Source organism: Cotesia glomerata, linkage group LG1, assembly GCF_020080835.1.
Source record: "Cotesia glomerata isolate CgM1 linkage group LG1, MPM_Cglom_v2.3, whole genome shotgun sequence".
In the NCBI taxonomy this organism is placed as follows: domain Eukaryota; kingdom Metazoa; phylum Arthropoda; class Insecta; order Hymenoptera; family Braconidae; genus Cotesia; species Cotesia glomerata.
In genome coordinates, this window is record NC_058158.1 from 35,168,562 (window position 1) to 35,185,613 (window position 17,052).

Genomic DNA, 17,052 nt, shown 5'->3' on the forward strand with positions numbered 1-17,052 from the left:
ATTTAAAAATTTATTTAGAAGAAATTTGAAAGCTTGTATTGAATGAGAATAAGCAGAGCTTTTAGGCTTGCGATCGCGAGAGCAATGCAATGGGAAATCGGGGCTTTGTGGTGTCTAATTAACCCTAGACTGGTGACCATTTTTTTAGTTTCTCGCTCGCACTATAGCGAGTCTCTATAGGTTGAGTAGTTGTTATGCGGCGTCACGCTATACGGGTGACAAGTCTAGGGTTAAGAGGGAGAAAGCGAAGCGGCTTATTTGCAGAGGCTTCTATTAGGCTGTTGGGACCAATAAAGCTCCCGAGGAAGAGGTCGGAGGGTAAAGCGAAAGAGTGAGAGGGCACAATCTCAAGATGGAGATGTTAGATCTTGGTTTGTTGTCTGATGAGAGCTCGAGAGCAGAATTCTGGCGTAGAGTGGGGCAGCGGGCGCCTTATTTGGGTTCGGGGGGCGTCGCCGGACCCGGTGCCGTCGACGTCGCTCGTCAAATGCTCGACGGTCTCTTAGGGCGAACTAATGTGTAAGGAGTAAGGACCATGACTACTAATGCGTACGCGGACGGGTGGCGGCGACGACGACCGAGAGTGTACACCGGTAGATTTCCATGTAAGGGGCGGATAACTATTTTTGGCTCGGACCGATATGGATAAAGGGATCCCACACTGCTGCTAGAACGACACTCGTTTCTTGGTCCCTTGCAAGACGAACGCCTTCAGCGCGTCGCCGATATTTTAATTTTGCTCACGGTACGGACTTGAATCTTTCTTTGTTAATTTTTAATTAAATATTATCTGTTTAATTTTTATTTATTATTTTATTTTATTTAAACGTGAGGTGCTATTATTTTTCTGTGCAGTAATCTCATTGGATTTTATTAATTGTGAAAATTTTGAGAGTGAGAGTGAGAGAATGGTTGTAAATTTGTAATTTAATAAAATTTTATTTTATTTTATTTTTTAATTAATTAGTGTGAAGTGGATGATTGTTGAAAATTAATTAATTATTAATTGGGTTTTATTTATACTGAGTGAATGAAAAAAGTGACGGGATTAATTTCTTCTTTTATTTTCCAGAAAGTTTTATAAAAACCTATCAAGATGTGTGATGATGATGTAGCGGCGCTCGTTGTGGACAATGGATCCGGTATGTGCAAGGCTGGGTTCGCTGGAGATGATGCTCCACGAGCTGTGTTCCCCAGCATTGTTGGTCGCCCAAGACATCAGGTAATTTATAATTTACTATTTTATATTTTACACAGCCGAGCTTGGACTAAAAGAAACTTTTGTTTGATTACTAGGGTGTGATGGTGGGTATGGGTCAAAAAGACTCGTACGTCGGTGATGAAGCCCAGAGCAAGAGAGGTATCCTCACCTTGAAATACCCGATCGAGCACGGTATCATCACCAACTGGGATGACATGGAGAAGATCTGGCATCACACTTTCTACAATGAACTCCGTGTCGCCCCGGAAGAACACCCAGTTCTTCTCACTGAGGCTCCACTCAACCCAAAGGCCAACCGTGAAAAGATGACCCAGATCATGTTTGAAACCTTCAACAGCCCAGCCATGTACGTCGCCATCCAGGCTGTGCTTTCTCTGTACGCTTCTGGTCGTACCACCGGTATTGTGTTGGACTCTGGTGATGGTGTCTCTCACACAGTACCAATCTACGAAGGTTACGCTCTTCCCCATGCCATCCTCCGTTTGGACTTGGCTGGTCGTGACTTGACCGACTACCTCATGAAGATCCTCACCGAGAGAGGATACTCCTTCACCACCACCGCCGAGCGAGAAATCGTTCGTGACATCAAGGAGAAGCTCTGCTACGTCGCCCTGGACTTTGAGCAGGAAATGGCCACCGCAGCGGCCTCCACCTCCCTCGAGAAGAGCTACGAGCTTCCCGACGGTCAAGTCATCACCATCGGTAACGAGAGGTTCCGTTGTCCCGAGGCCCTCTTCCAGCCGTCCTTCTTGGGTATGGAATCTTGCGGAATCCACGAGACCGTCTACAACTCCATCATGAAGTGTGACGTCGACATCCGTAAAGACTTGTACGCCAACACCGTCCTCTCCGGAGGTACCACCATGTACCCAGGTATTGCTGACCGTATGCAGAAAGAAATCACCGCCCTCGCCCCATCAACCATCAAGATCAAGATCATCGCACCCCCTGAGAGGAAATACTCCGTATGGATCGGAGGTTCCATCCTCGCCTCTCTGTCCACCTTCCAACAGATGTGGATCTCCAAGCAGGAGTACGACGAATCCGGTCCCGGAATCGTCCACCGTAAATGCTTCTAAGCAAATCATTAAATAGAAAAAGCTCCACCGACAACCACTTCGCCTAAACCATCACGCATTGCCTCACCGGGGTTAAAGGTACCTTGGCTCCACCTTACACTCATCATCGAATCATCGTACCGAGGAGAGAAGCACACCATATCACCAGATCTTCATCCAGATCATTTAACAGCCGCTACAAAGTCCACAGGAACAAACGGATTTTTAATTACCGAGAAACCAAACAAAATACATTAAAATAAAATTATTATTATTATTATTAAATCATTAATAAATTAAAGTGCCTTTATTACACACATTTATCAGACTGTAATGTACTTTGTAGTTTATACAACACGATTATTTGTTATTAACATTAATTATTTATTATTTAGTCCTCACTATTGTCGAATCATTCAATTGCTGTTACTATTACTATTATTATCATTATTATTATAATTACTATTATTATTATTATTATTATAATTATTATCATTATTATTATTATAATTAATATTAATATTACTATTATTATTACTATTACTATTATTATTATCATTGTCAATAATTAAAGTCGTAAAAAAGTATCCGATCGATTAATTAACATCTTCAATGGAATAAACGTAAAAGTAATTAATTTTTATTAATCGCCGGCTCATATTGTTGTCCGGCAATTTTTATCTCAGCTCTTCTTATCATATCCTTATCAATAATAATTATAATAAATAGTATTGTCTATTAAGTTCATTATTTTAATGACCTTCTTCTTCTTCTTCTTCTTCTTCTTAATGATCGTCTTCTTCAGGCTAAGGCTGCTGATAAAAATATAAAAAAAGTGACTAATTACGAAGAAAAATAAATCAAACAGCGAGTAGTTTTAATATTTTTATTAATAATAACCCTGTGGGAGACTCGGATCGCCGGGTGATAGTAGCACGTGCCTGCCATATGACTCAATTAAATTTATTTCGACAAGTTCTTCCTTTCTCTATTCCCCCGGAGCGAAAAAAGTATAAAAAGAAAACCCGGCAAGAGCATGAGACAAATTAAGAAAAAGTAAAAATAGTTTCTTCCCGCTGGTACTTATTCTGAAGCTGTGTGTCTCGTCTGGGTATTAGGATTAGTATTAATGTATTATATCTAGATGCAGACAAGCTCTACTCACACTTACGCTTCAAGAAGAAAATACCCAAACTTTCGGTATACAGAGCAGATATATAGAGCCACCAGCTGTCTCAGGCCTTACATGGCTTCTCATACAAGATACCTAACTCACGCATTTATTTTCTTACGCCTCGCTAAAATTAACGCTTACCAAAAAAAATATAGTTTAGTCGTATTGAAGAAAAAAGATTCTCTTAGTATTAGTGTGAGCAGACTTATATATTACTTGTGCTAATTATTGCGTTTTTTTTTAATTTTCAAGGGCGATTTTTATTTTAAAAAAATTATCAATTAAAAGCGACTTTTTAATAAATTATTTATTTATTAAAATTATAAAAATTCGAGTAATTAAAAATTACAATGCTGAAATCAGCAAACACTTGACAATTTTTTAAATAAATTCATACTGAAATTTTTAAAAATATTTTTTAAAAATTACATTCATAACTTTTTAAAATTTCTACTTGTAAAATTATTCTATGAATTTTCGAGGGGGATTTTTATTTAAAAAAAAAAAATTATCAATTAAAAGCGAATTTTAATTAATTGTTTATTTATTAAAATTACAAAAATTCGAGTAATTAAAAATTAAAACGCTGAAATCAGCAAACACTTGAAAAATTTTTTAATAAATTCATATTGAAATTTTTAAAAATATTAAAAAAAAAATTACATTCATAACTTTTTAAAATTTCTACTTGTCAAATTTTTTTATGAATTTTCTTTACAATAATTTTAGTTTATCTTTATTTTAAAAAAAAATATTTTTCATTAAAATATATTGAGAGCTTTTCAAAATTTTTATTTAAAAAGATTTATTTTTACTAATTTTTAGTTGAGAAATATTTTAAAAATTCCTAGATGTCTGTTTTGATATCAGTATTACAAAAAATTACACATTTAAACGTCACTTTTCATTTAATTCAATAATATAATCTTATAATTTCTAAAAATTTATAAATTAAAAAAATTAATTGTCTTCAATTTCATTTAAATTCATGATTGCTGAATATTTGATTGTTCTTTTACTAATTGAAAGCGACTTTTTAATAAATTATTTATTTATTAAAATTATAAAAATTCGAATAATTAAAAATTACAATGCTGAAATCAGCGAAAATTTGACAATTTTTAAAATATATTCATACTGATATTTTTAAAAATATTTTTAAAAAATTACATTTATAACTTTTTAAAATTTCTACTTGTCAAATTTTTTTTTGAATTTTCTTTACAATAATTTTCAGTTTATTTTTATTTAAAAAAAAATATTTTTCAAAAAATTATATTAAGATATAATAATAAAAAATAATATTAAGAGCTTTTCAAAATTTTTCCACATGGAAAAAAGTAAAATGTAATATTCACTCGGATTCCGGTTAATTTTTATAGTTTCAAACAGTAAAGCGGACATCGGGGTGGCAAAAATATAAATATTACATAACTTAATGTAGAAAATATAAAAGCCACAATTTATAATTTAATATCCAAAATAAGTGATTAGTAGCCGTCACTGTCGTAAATAACGACTCTTTCATTTCATTTTATTTTATTTTTATTTTATTTCAATAAACAAACCCAACAGCCTAGGCCATTAACAGGGTTAATAATACAATCGTTAGTACATAAGAAAAATAAATTTTTGATGTATAACAAGATGACTTATAGCTAGCATAGTGATTTCATTCATTTATACTCATAAAAATTGCTGAGTAATTATTGCTTATTACTTATTAATTATTACCTATTAAACATTACTTATTAACTATTAATTCATAATTGCACATCTTTAACGCCACTTAGTTGCTAGTTTGCCAAGTAACGCAGTTACATAGCCATTAGGACAATTCAACATATCAAGTGCAGGTTCCCATTGATAAAAGCGATTCACTGTATTAGAGATGCGATATATTGGCGCTGCCTGAGATAAGTTAGATTTAGCAATAGGTATGTACATTGGAGTTTGATTTCTCATACCTAAGACTGGTATCTTAAATCCGAACAAAAACAGTTTCACTGTAAAAAGTCGCGCCAAGTCCACGTTCATAAGACTATTAGGAAAAAAAAAAATTTTTTTTTTTCTTTAAAAAAAGATACAAAATAAAAAAATTAAAAAATCCAAGTAACCGATATGATTGTTTTTGATTTTCGGAAATTAAAAAAAATTTTATTGTAAATTTAAAAATTAAAAAAAAAATTTTAGAACGTATTTGGTGTGCGTGGTTGCAAAATATTTTACTTTGATGAAATTCGTAAAATCTATTTACTAGGACTTTAAAAAAATTGAAATACACAATGACGCACACTAAGTACGTTCTAAAATTTTTTTTTTAATTTTTAAATTTACAATAAAATTTTTTTTAATTTCCGAAAATCATAAACAATCATATCGGTTACTTGGATTTTTTAATTTTTTTATTTTGTATGTTTTGTAAGAAAAAAAATTTTTTTCTAATAGTCTTATGAACGTGGACTTGGCGCGACTCAGTGAAACTGTTTTGTTCGGATTAGTATTTTTTGTAATTATAATGAAAATTTACAATTGATAACAACTTAAATCTCGTGTTGACTGCATTTTTTACTGCAAACTATCCCCTTGAAGCTACAGTTTATGTAGATGTAATTCCAGTGCACCCTGGCGGCCGTAAATGTAAGCTGTGAATTACTTTTTTAACTGTAGTTGCTTATCTATAGGAGGATTACTACACATTTTTATTTTATCTGGTCTGTGGCGCTGACCTTTCTCCATCAAAAAAAGTCAGGATCGAAATTTGTGAGCGAGCTATAGTATGTGCTGATAAAATTTAATAATTTCAAGTAAATAAATTGTTATAAGTGAATATAATTAATTAATACGGTGAAATAAATTATGAATTACTGTTATGATAAACAAATTGGGTAAAAAAAGTACCGTAGAATTAAATAAAATTTCGCAGCCTCAAAAAACCGTTCTGCTTACAGTAAACATAGTCGGTAGTCTGGCGCTCCGTTTACAACAGTTTGAACGGAACTTGGCGCCAGATTCTACCGAATCTGTGAATTTAAACAGTGATAGCAATTGAATTTAATTTTAAAAAATTACAGTTTCAAACTGTAAAAATTGCCATTTCAATATATAGTCGATATTATGAAGAGAAGGGGAACTCAGATGAAAGAGAAGGGGGTCTCACTCTGGGAGAATTTTACATTTCAAACAGTAAAAATTATACTTTTAAAATATATATTTTGCCAGTCCAAGCAAGTCAATAATTACAGTTTAATTTTTAGCGTTGCGTTTAAAATTTACCATTTTACTTTGTAAATATTGACGTTGCTTATATTAGAAATTTACTAACTTTATTTTATACTTTTTACATATCATAAGATCATATTTAGCTACCAAACGATGAATATCAAAGTCTGAATAGTTAATTATTATACTTAAACATTTTAGACATTTACATAGCGAATATTACTGTTTGAAATAGTATTTTCTTCTATAAATATTATAAAGTGAATAGTAAAATCACGATTTTACTGTTTGAAATGGTAATTTTTAGCAGTTGATCATTACTTATTATAAATCGACTGTTATTTATTAAAGTTTACTTTTTTCCGTGCATAAAAAAAATTTTTTTTTTCTAATCTTTAGTTGAGACAAATCTTAAAAATTCCCAGATGTCTGTTGATACCAGACTATAAAAAAAGTACACATTTAAACGTAACTTTTCATTTTAATCAATAAAAACATAATCTAACGATTTCTAAAAATTTTATAAGTTAAAATAATTAATTGTCTTCAGTTTAATTTAAATTCATGATTGCTGTATATTTAATTGTTCTTTTACCAATTATAGATTTTGATAAAATTACAGCAGTAAATAAAATTAAAATCTTAATTCATGAGAAGTTTTATCAGTAAAAACAGAACACTAGAAGCAACAATGCAGCCGATTACAATTATGATGATATATATAACGGGAAATTCTTTTTTTTCTTCCGTCTGAACAACAGTGACAGAATGTCCGCTGGATGGTGCCAGTACAGCTGGAGCAGCTTGATTCGTATATACATGATTAACTGTTTGAGATGATCCACTGCTATCACCGAAGACGCTCTTTACAGCTTGTTGGCCTACTCCGAATCCTACTCCCTGACCAAAACCAGAGGCGAGGCTGCTTTTAAAACCGGGCTTCTGGTAGCCGCCATTGGATGGAACAACAACGACTAAAAAATAACAATGATTTAATATGTTTAATATTAATTATTTATTAATTTTAAAAAATACATACCTGGGCTAGGCGGTGCGGCATGATATGTATTGTGATGTGAAGAATAGTGATGTGTCAAGGGGCGCGAATGGATTTTACCTCCATATCTTACACGTCCTCCATCAATATCTAAAATTTATAATTTAATTTTAAAATATTTTCTGTCAAAAAAATTAATATTTTAAATTTTTTATTCTAAGAAAATTTTTAATCAAGAAAAAATTTTTATCTGGATATAATTTTTATTTTTTTATTTTGATTTTTTATTTTTATTTTTATTTTTTTTCTAAGTTTAAAAGCGGAGTAAATTTAATTTACGTCATATTATTTATTTTTTTTTTATAATTTCTTATCATTTATCAAATAATTAGTCACACATTGACACCTTTACCTAGAAATGCGCGTCAATAGGTCTTTTGATCATTAAACGCTGAAATATTTTTTGATCCACACTGAAATAACTTCCTTATCTCTTACTAATGATTAATTACTTGGAAATATCAGAAATATAAATTATGATACAATTTTTTTTTTCTTTATTCGTTATAAAGTTAGAAATAGTAGAAATAAATATATTATTAAAAATAATTTGTTATAAAATTAAATTTTTTTTCATTAGTAATTAATTAGTTAATTAATTAATTAATTAGTAATTTAAAAAAATATATTTTTATACTAAAAGTATTTTTAGGGATCGAAAAATGAAATTAATTATAAAATAGAGGAAATCTAAATATTTAAGCTCTTATTTTAGTTATAATGATGATATACAATAAATAATATATGATTTATATATTAAAGTAAAATATATAAATATATGAAAAAGTAACACAAGATATAAAAGTTCAAAAAGTAAAATCATTTTTTGTTTTAATAAAAATTCTGTTTTTAATTGTGATAAATTAAATAGAGTTTAAATTATTTTAGACATTGAATCAATTGTTAAATATTTCAATAACTTATTTAATATTTATTATGTTTCTTTAAATGAAATATTAATAACTTTTTAATAAAATTAAAAAATTATTATTATAATTTATACTATAATTTATAAATTATAATTTATAAATTATAATTTATAATTTATAAAAAAAAAAATTATATTACTTGAAATTAATAGCAGGCTTGTTATAAAACCAGCCCATAATGCTATATTCATTCTCTGGACCCAAAAAATTTATTGATTACTCTCGTAAGCGTCTTCACCAGTAAAAACAAATTATTTTATAATTACACTGTTGTTACCGTAAAACTTATCTATAAACTGATTTTTTATTGACGGAATAACACTATATATTACACTACCATTGTGATTACTTTATCTTAAGACATTATTAGAGCACTTTATTATCGGTGGAAAAATATATAGAAAATGTGTCCATAAAAATACAAAAAATTTTATTATATTTAAAAAAAAAAATCTTTAGATTTAAAATTTCAATTATTTAATTACTTTAAAATATTTTTGAGAAGAAATAATAAATATAATTTTAATGATAAAATAATTTATACTTTTATATAAAAACATTTTAAAAACGACGGTTGAAAATAATATTCGCGCGCTTTTGAATCAACCAATCAGAAACGTTATTTTTCCCTCGGTTTTTCTGCGCAGTCACTGCGCCGCCATTTTAGCTAGTTCAGTCACTCACTTCAGACCTTACACTTGCGCGGCGGTGTCTCTCGTTACCAGAGCAATAATTAATGTTTTTAAGACTTTTATATTAATAAATTAATTATAAATAATGCATGAAATAATTATTTAAGTATCGGGAATTAATAATTTCTATAAATTACTAAATTTTTAAAAGTTTAAATTAATATAAGTCAATAATTGTCAAGCTGAATTATTAAATTACATTTCAAGTTTTTTATTTTTTAAAAAGTAATTTTTTTTTTTCATTTAATTATTTTTTTAAGTTAATTTTTTTTTAATATTTAATAATAATTAATAATTATGATTTAGGTGTCTAGTATTTTTTTGGAGATCTGGAGCTTGGAGCCATGGAACCTGATGCTGATCTGGAAATTTGGCAGCTTACCGCAAGTTTTTAATTATTTTTTTATATAATTATTAATGAAAGTAAAATTAGCCGACAGTAAAAAATTTTCAGTTTTTTTTTATTAATTGAATTAGCAATAAAAAAATATTTTTAAAAAATTGCTCGTATAATTTTTCAAATTTTTTACATGTCCAATTTTTTCTTTTAATTTTTTTTGTAATTATTTTATTAAAAAAAAAAATTCTAAATCTGTCAGGTGTCTGCTAATTTTATTTTCATAATTATTATCATTATTATTTGTAAATATTTTTTTGAAATTATTTTGACAGTTCAAATAATTTTTTATCATTATTATCAAAAATGCTGATAAAAAAATATCAAACATATAAAAATTGCTGGATAGAAAAATCATCAAATTTTTCTATAATTTTATTGAGAAAATTTTTAATTTAATTTTTAAAAGTAAAATTTTCAAATGAAAATAAATTTAGCAGATATTTAATAATTTTTAGAATTTTTTTTTTAGATAATTTATGGCAAAAAATTTAGAAAAAAGAAAAGTGACATGTAGAAATTTAAAAAAATAAAAAATGCAATTTTTTAAAAGTAATTTTTTTGAACAAATTTGTTTGTTAAAAAAAATCTAAAAATTCTCTAGTGACTGCTAACTTTAATGTCATAAATAAATTAAGCAGATATTAAATAATTTTTAGAATTTTTTTTAACAAATAAATTATGGCAAAAAAATTAGAAATAAAAATTGACATGTAGAAATTTAAAAAAATAAAAAATGCAATTTTTTTTTATGAAAATAAAATTAGCAAACAACTGATAATTTTCAGAATTTTTTTTATAAATAAAATTATTAAAAAAAAATTAAAAGAAAAAATTCTACATGCAAAAAATTTGAAAAACTATACGTGCAATTTTTTAAAAATATTTTTTTTTTTTGCTAATTTAATTAATAAAAAAAAAATAAAAATTTTTCGCAGTCGGCTAATTATAGTTTCATATTTTTTCTAAATAATTTTTTGAAACAAATTTATTTGATAAAAAAAATCCTCTAATGACTGCTATTTTTAATGGCATAATTTTCAATCATTCTTTATTGAATTAATTAAATTTTTGATATTATTCTCATAAATTCAAATATATAAATACATTTTTTAACGGCAGCTATGAGCGCCACTCTAAGAAGAAATTTATCTTACCAACTAAACTTTAAATAAAGATGTCACCACTTACCGAAAAATCTCCAGAAAGTAGGTTAGACTCGTGAGTTTTGGCGCGTTTTCTCAGCTGACTGTGTGATGAATGTTTGTGGTTTGTTATTGTTTATTAGTGCACTAAAAAAAATAAATTAATTAATAAAAAAATAATTAATGAAATAACAATAAATAAAATTGTAAGTATTGGTATAATAAATATGGACGAAAATTCTGACAATTCAGGTAAGCATTATTAATTATTCAACAATAAAAAACCTGTGTTATTTATTTATTCATTTATTATTTATTTAATAAACTATTTAATTTTTTTTTAGATGAAAAAATGCATGACCCAATTTTAAATACTGATTTATCTGAAAATGTATCAGAGGAGAATATCAATACGGTAAATTTAGTAAATAAAGAAAGTGCTATTGAGAAAGCGCATTCAACAAGTGAAGCCAGTGAAATAGATCCAGCTGTAAATAAAGAAAAAAATTCAGAGGTGGATTCAGACTCCAGTGATGTAGAAGATAGAAATAAAGTTAATTTTGAAGAATATCTCAAAAAAAAAGCTGCTACAAGACTGAGAATTTTAGTTGACAGTGATTCTGATGATGATGAGCCTAAAAAATTAAATTCAGTGACAATTAGTTCGAGTACTCAAGCGAGTCCAATAAAATCAAAGGCTAAATCTCGTTTGAGAATTAATAGTGACTCAAGCGATGATTCTCCAAGAAAAACTGGAATTAACAATGATAAGAGTGACTCTGAAGAAGATTTGGAAGCTGTAAATAGAAAAAATAAAATTAATGATGATAAAAGTGACTCTGATGAAGATTTGGAAGCTGTAAATAGATCCAAGCGATTGAATGAATTAGTTGATTCAGATTCTGAAGAAGAAATTGTCAATAAGTCAGTTGGTCCTCGGATTTTAGCTGACAGCGATGATGAGAAAGAAGAAATTGGTAAAACGAAGAAACCTAAGAAGGAGAAAAAGAGAACCGGGTCTAAAAGGTCTGCTAAAGATGAAGCTATGAGGCAAATTCACAGCGAGACTCAGAGGCTGCTTCGGGAAGCGCCTGTTTCTTTGCCTTATCATCGGCCACGTCAGCGAACTCTTGAGGAGTTTCTTAATAGAAAAAAAATAGCTCCGGTGCTTCCGCAGGCGACTTCGACCTTTGCTAGGATGAAGATGTCCGCGGAGATTGTGAGCAGAGCCTTGGAAGAGAAGGAACGAGAGGCTGAGCTGTTTTATAAGTCAGAATCTGATGAAGATTCTGGTGATGCAGCTGATGCGGCTGATGCTGGTCAGGTTGAAGATAATGGTGATGGTGTGTCAGAAATTCAAGCTTTGAGTGGAGATAAATCGGATGGAATTGATCAAGATGCAGTTAAACATGTTACTAGACAATTATTCAATGATGATTCTAGTGAATCTTTGGGGGTACAGTCACAATCAGTGAGCGATGGTGTAATTTCTTTAAGCTCTGGTAGCGAGGATAAATTACTTAAAGAGTCTAGCTGTGAAAATCATTTAGAAAGTATTCTAGATGAAAAGCTTGATAGTCAAGAAAGTGTAATTTTGTCGAAAGAAAGCAACGAATTTTCTAGTCTTGAATTAACTGACCCAGCTGTTTTGGATGCTGTGAAAATAATTAGCACTAGCACGGAAAGCGAGGAAGATACTATTGTTTTGTCGGGTGAAAATGATAAAACAGAAACAGAGGGTAATAAATGCGATGGTAATTTTGAATTGGAGGATTTAAACTCGCAATCCGATAAAAGTGATGGTAAAGAGCTTGACAAATGTGAGGCTTTTAACGGGGACGTAAATGACAGATTAAATGCCGTTAAATCAACGGAAAATATTTCAAGCTTGAGCTCTATTAGCAAGACATCAATTATTGACGAAGTTGATTTATTTTGTAACGGGTCAGAGCCTGGAAACTCAGAGCCTGTGTCAGAAGTAAAAGAAGTTGAAAAAAATATCCCTGCTCCGGTGGATAAAAAGAAAACGCTGATGAATTTCGCTGAGCTGAAGCCTAAAATTCGCGGCGCTCCGGGAATGATGATAGACTTTACTAGAGAAATGAAGCCGAATAAAGAAGCGATTGATAATTTGTTAGACCGGTTTCTGTCCAAGCACGCGGGAAGTAAGCCAAGTAATGTCAATACTGAGGTTACTGTTCTGCAGACTGAAGTCACGGCTACTGGGTTAAAAGTTACGAAGGATGTCTTGGCGTATAAGAATGTCGCGAGTAATGTCAATGATCCTGAGTTGAACAAGCCGGGAGCTAAGCTGGTGAGACTTAAGGAAGACTTGAAGAAGCAGATGGCTGATAAGAGACATGAGGAATGGGTAAGAAAGGAGAAGGATGTGGTGGGTGATGATGAGGAGGAGAATGAGGAAGAGGAGGAGGAGGGAGAAGAAAAGGATAAGGGTGAGAAGGAGGTAGAGGAAGAAATTATGGATATTGATGAGGAAGAAGAAGAGTTGGAGGAAGATGATGTTTTGATGAAGGACAAACGAATTAGTTGCGCTTTTGGTGATGACGAAGCTGAGGTCAGTGAGGAGGATCAAATTTATCTTAGTGATGATGAGGATGAAGATGAAGGTGAAGAGAATGAGGAAGAGGAGGAGGAGGAGGAGGAGGAAAGTACTCAAGGTCGCAAAAGATTCAGCAGAATTGTCGCGCTGGATGATTCTAACGATTCTAATTCTGATACTGAAAATTCTAAACCAAAAAAAGTTTTTGAGAGAACTAGGACTGATGTTGATATCTTTGAAGATTTTGATGATCGAGAAATCCCAGCAGGACAACGACAATCTAGTCCCAGTCCGGAGACAGTTCAATTACGTGAAACGCTGTCCAGTGTTGTAGGAAGTAAATCAACTCAAGGAATTCCCGAGTCTCCGGTTCGATCGCTGCCGAGCCAGCTGAACAACTGGGATATCGAGTTCACGCCGAGCATAACTGAATCGCCCGGGAAATTATTTGAGGTACAGAGCAAGCCCGTCACTGATGAAGAATTGATGAATTTATGCTCGGGAAAATTTACCGATGGAAATACCCAGGCCAGTAATCCGCGATTGAGTGGTTTAATTGATCATTCAGCGAATAAAAAACCAATAACTGATTCACAGATTATTAATTTGTGCTCTGGTACATTTACTAGTCCGGATTACGGATCGCAGAGTGTGAATAATGTTGACGAGTCTTCACAGGATATTTGTTTGCGGTTTGATGAAAATTCACAGAATGGTGTTGAGGTGGTTAAAAAAAAGGTCGAGGAAGTTTTTAAAGAAAAAGAGAAGGAGGAGGATAGAAAAAAGGAGGAAATTTTGAGGATGCCGCTTAAAATAGTTTCCTCTTCGTCGGAAGGTGATGATTTGGATGAGGTAGAAGGGGGTAAAGGGAAGAAGAAGGTGTTAAAGAAGAAGAAGAAAATAAAAAAATTAGTCTTGTCTGATGATGAGGATGAAGATAATTTTACTGATGAAGAACAAGTCGATCAGAGTGATGAGGAGAAATTTATTGATTATGATTCGGAAGAAAATGAGGTTGTTGTTGTTCCGAAGCGAGAGATAAAAAAAGTCGCGGCTAATTTCCTGGAAGCTGAGGCTGAGCTGAGTGAGAGCGAGTGGGGATCTGAGGATGAGGATGAAAAAGATTTAGACAAATTTGAAATAGAAGAGGGTGACGCGGAAGATATCGATGAGAATCTAATGAAGGATCAGTTGGGTAAAATACACGCCAGGCAGCTTCTAGATGACGATCAGAGAGACGTTAGGATGCTTCAGGAGTTACTTTTTGAGGACGGTGATTTGCATACTGATGGCTCGGGTAGAGAGAGAAGGTTCAAGTGGAAAAATATTGATAAAATTGGCGATGACTTTTTGGAAGGCCCGAAGAATGAGGAAGATGATGATAATCCTGCGGATCCTAATGAGTTGGCTAATGAGATTGAGTGGCGAAAGATGAGGTTGGAGAGAGAAAAGTTTTTGGAGGAAAAAATGAAGTCCACGGATGATTCGCTGGAAAATGAGCTAGGGTTAGGGGGGCAGTTTTTTAAACTAGGTATGAAGGTCGTTAAAAAAAGAAAAATTTCGATTGAACAGCAGAGTGCTGAGGGTGTTGTTGATAAACCTATTATTCCTCGCGCTGTCACGGAGTTGATGGGAACCCCTGTTTCTGAAAAGTCTAAACTTTTACATGTAAGTAAAAAATAATTTATTTTATTAAAAATTATCTATATTATAAAGAGAATAAGAAAAATTTTGTGTATTTTATATATTTAGGCTGCATTCGGAAATGCTCTATCTCTAGATACATAATTAAGAAATGATCTTGTATCTTGTGAACTATTGACATTTTTAAAGATATAAGCTCACCCCGACATTACACTCATCGAGACCTTTCATTAGAGTACCCACATCAATTTTTTATATATTTTATATATATATATATATATATATATATATATATATATATATATATATATATATATATATATATATATATGTATATATGAAAAATTGATGTGGGTACTCAAATGAAAGGTCTCGATGAGTGTAATGTCGGGATGAGCTTATATCTTAAAAAATGTCAATAATTAAGAACTGACCTTGCTATCTTGTCAACTACTGATATTTTTAAAGATATAAGCTCATCTTGATATTACACTCATCAAGACCTTTCATTTGAGTACCCACATCAGTTTTTCATATATTTTATATATTTATATATATATATATGTATATATGAAAAATTGATGTGGGTACTCAAATGAAAGGTCTCGACGAGTGTAATGTCGGGATGAGCTTATATCTTAAAAAATGTCAATAATTAAGAACTGACTTTGCTATCTTGTCAACTAATGACATTTTTAAAGATATAAGCTCATCCCGACATTACACTCATCGAGACCTTTCATTTAAGTACCTACATCAATTTTTCATATATTTTATATATTAATATATATGTATATATGAAAAATATATGAAAAATTGATGTGGGTACTCAAATGAAAGCTCTTGATGAGTGTAACATCGGGATGAGCTTATATCTTAAAAAATGTCAATATTTAATAAAGTACAATGAAATTTTAAATCATTATTTAATATTGCAAAATTTTATTTATTTATAATTCACAATTCACGGCAGTCACGTAGTGACTGCAAGGTTGATAGTCATAAATTATTTATTTTTTTTTTATTTTTTAGAATGCGATGAAACGAGGTTCATTCTTAGCCCGTGGAGATGAAGCTCTGGCAAAATTAGCCCAAGTTATTAAACAATCAGACAACGCTTTGACTTCAAATCACTCTAAACATTTTTTATTCACGCATTTGAGTCCTTCTGTTGACGATTCCAAAGGAAAAGTTGCTGATACAGAGGCAGAAAATCTCGAAAGTGATGACAAAAAGGTAAAAAAATATTTTATTCTTTACAAAAAAAATTGATCTAGTTTATTGAATAAAAAACTTATCTAATTTAATTTTCCAGGGACGGAAACGCAAATCAGCTGCCAGCGACACGCCAAAGCTGGCAAAAAAGACTAAGCTCGAAAATCCTAGCTCCAAGAAAAAACTATTTTAAATATGTACATATAATTACCTCGTGCATTACGTCAATTATCAATTATTTAAATATATATATATATATAATAATCATAATGTAAATATAGTATTTTAGTATCGCGAATAATAATATGAAAAGTATTTTCAAACATATAAACTTGGTGGGTTGTTTTTCACGAGAATTTCATGATAATACAGATAGACGCAGTGAATAATTAATGAAACTGAATTTTCCTTATATATATATATATATATATATATATATATATATATATATATATATATATATATATATATATATATATATATATATCCAGGCGAAGTGAAGACACATCACGCACATTATGTTGTACAACGTATTGAATGGGAGAGAGACAATAATATCCGTGCTGTGTGTGTTTAATGTAACTTTATCCAATAATGCACATCCTGGCCTAGGGCTGAAGCTCGTGTTCCCCGCCATTCGATCGACAAATATATATTCACAAGACCAGCCGTACATACCCCAGATATTTGCTCTCGATAAATTTTTTGCCTGAAACAATTCGTAACTATAAAATAAC

General features: G+C 30.7%; 3 protein-coding genes across 3 annotated transcripts; 2 read left to right on the top strand and 1 right to left on the bottom strand.

Annotated features, from left to right (window-relative positions):
• The first annotated feature begins 588 nt into the window (after positions 1 to 588).
• Positions 589 to 2,654, top strand: LOC123268262 (actin, muscle). The gene is made up of 3 exons (XM_044733208.1): positions 589 to 745; positions 1,073 to 1,222; positions 1,297 to 2,654. Exons 2-3 carry the CDS (start codon positions 1,097 to 1,099, stop codon positions 2,299 to 2,301), a joined length of 1,131 nt encoding a protein of 376 aa, XP_044589143.1. The 5' UTR covers positions 589 to 745; positions 1,073 to 1,096; the 3' UTR covers positions 2,302 to 2,654.
• Positions 2,655 to 7,218: 4,564 nt separating this feature from the next.
• LOC123268287 lies at positions 7,219 to 8,961 on the bottom strand. Its single transcript, XM_044733242.1, has 3 exons — positions 8,802 to 8,961; positions 7,716 to 7,823; positions 7,219 to 7,650 (listed from the first exon to the last, which is right to left on the bottom strand). Exons 1-3 carry the CDS (start codon positions 8,851 to 8,853, stop codon positions 7,319 to 7,321), a joined length of 492 nt encoding a protein of 163 aa, XP_044589177.1. The 5' UTR covers positions 8,854 to 8,961; the 3' UTR covers positions 7,219 to 7,318.
• Positions 8,962 to 10,977: 2,016 nt separating this feature from the next.
• Positions 10,978 to 16,683, top strand: LOC123264972 (claspin-like). The gene is made up of 5 exons (XM_044728525.1): positions 10,978 to 11,148; positions 11,241 to 11,642; positions 11,703 to 15,124; positions 16,133 to 16,336; positions 16,416 to 16,683. Exons 1-5 carry the CDS (start codon positions 11,124 to 11,126, stop codon positions 16,506 to 16,508), a joined length of 4,146 nt encoding a protein of 1,381 aa, XP_044584460.1. The 5' UTR covers positions 10,978 to 11,123; the 3' UTR covers positions 16,509 to 16,683.
• Positions 16,684 to 17,052: the final 369 nt, after the last annotated feature.

What these genes read in the sequence shown, in the direction of transcription:
- LOC123268262 (XM_044733208.1), top strand. Translation starts at nt 1,097, where the DNA reads ATGTGTGATGATGATGTAGCGGCGCTCGTTGTGGACAATGGATCCGGT. An exon ending in TTGGTCGCCCAAGACATCAG is followed by an intron (nt 1,223 to 1,296) that starts GTAATTTATAAT and finishes TTTGATTACTAG; the next exon opens with GGTGTGATGGTGGGTATGGG.
- LOC123268287 (XM_044733242.1), bottom strand. Translation starts at nt 8,853, where the DNA reads ATGAATATAGCATTATGGGCTGGTTTTATAACAAGCCTGCTATTAATT. An exon ending in AAGCCTGCTATTAATTTCAA is followed by an intron (nt 7,824 to 8,801) that starts GTAATATAATTT and finishes TATAAATTTTAG; the next exon opens with ATATTGATGGAGGACGTGTA. An exon ending in TGCCGCACCGCCTAGCCCAG is followed by an intron (nt 7,651 to 7,715) that starts GTATGTATTTTT and finishes GTTATTTTTTAG; the next exon opens with TCGTTGTTGTTCCATCCAAT.
- LOC123264972 (XM_044728525.1), top strand. Translation starts at nt 11,124, where the DNA reads ATGGACGAAAATTCTGACAATTCAG. An exon ending in CTCAAGCGATGATTCTCCAA is followed by an intron (nt 11,643 to 11,702) that starts GAAAAACTGGAA and finishes AAGCTGTAAATA; the next exon opens with GAAAAAATAAAATTAATGAT. An exon ending in TCGAAAGTGATGACAAAAAG is followed by an intron (nt 16,337 to 16,415) that starts GTAAAAAAATAT and finishes TTAATTTTCCAG; the next exon opens with GGACGGAAACGCAAATCAGC.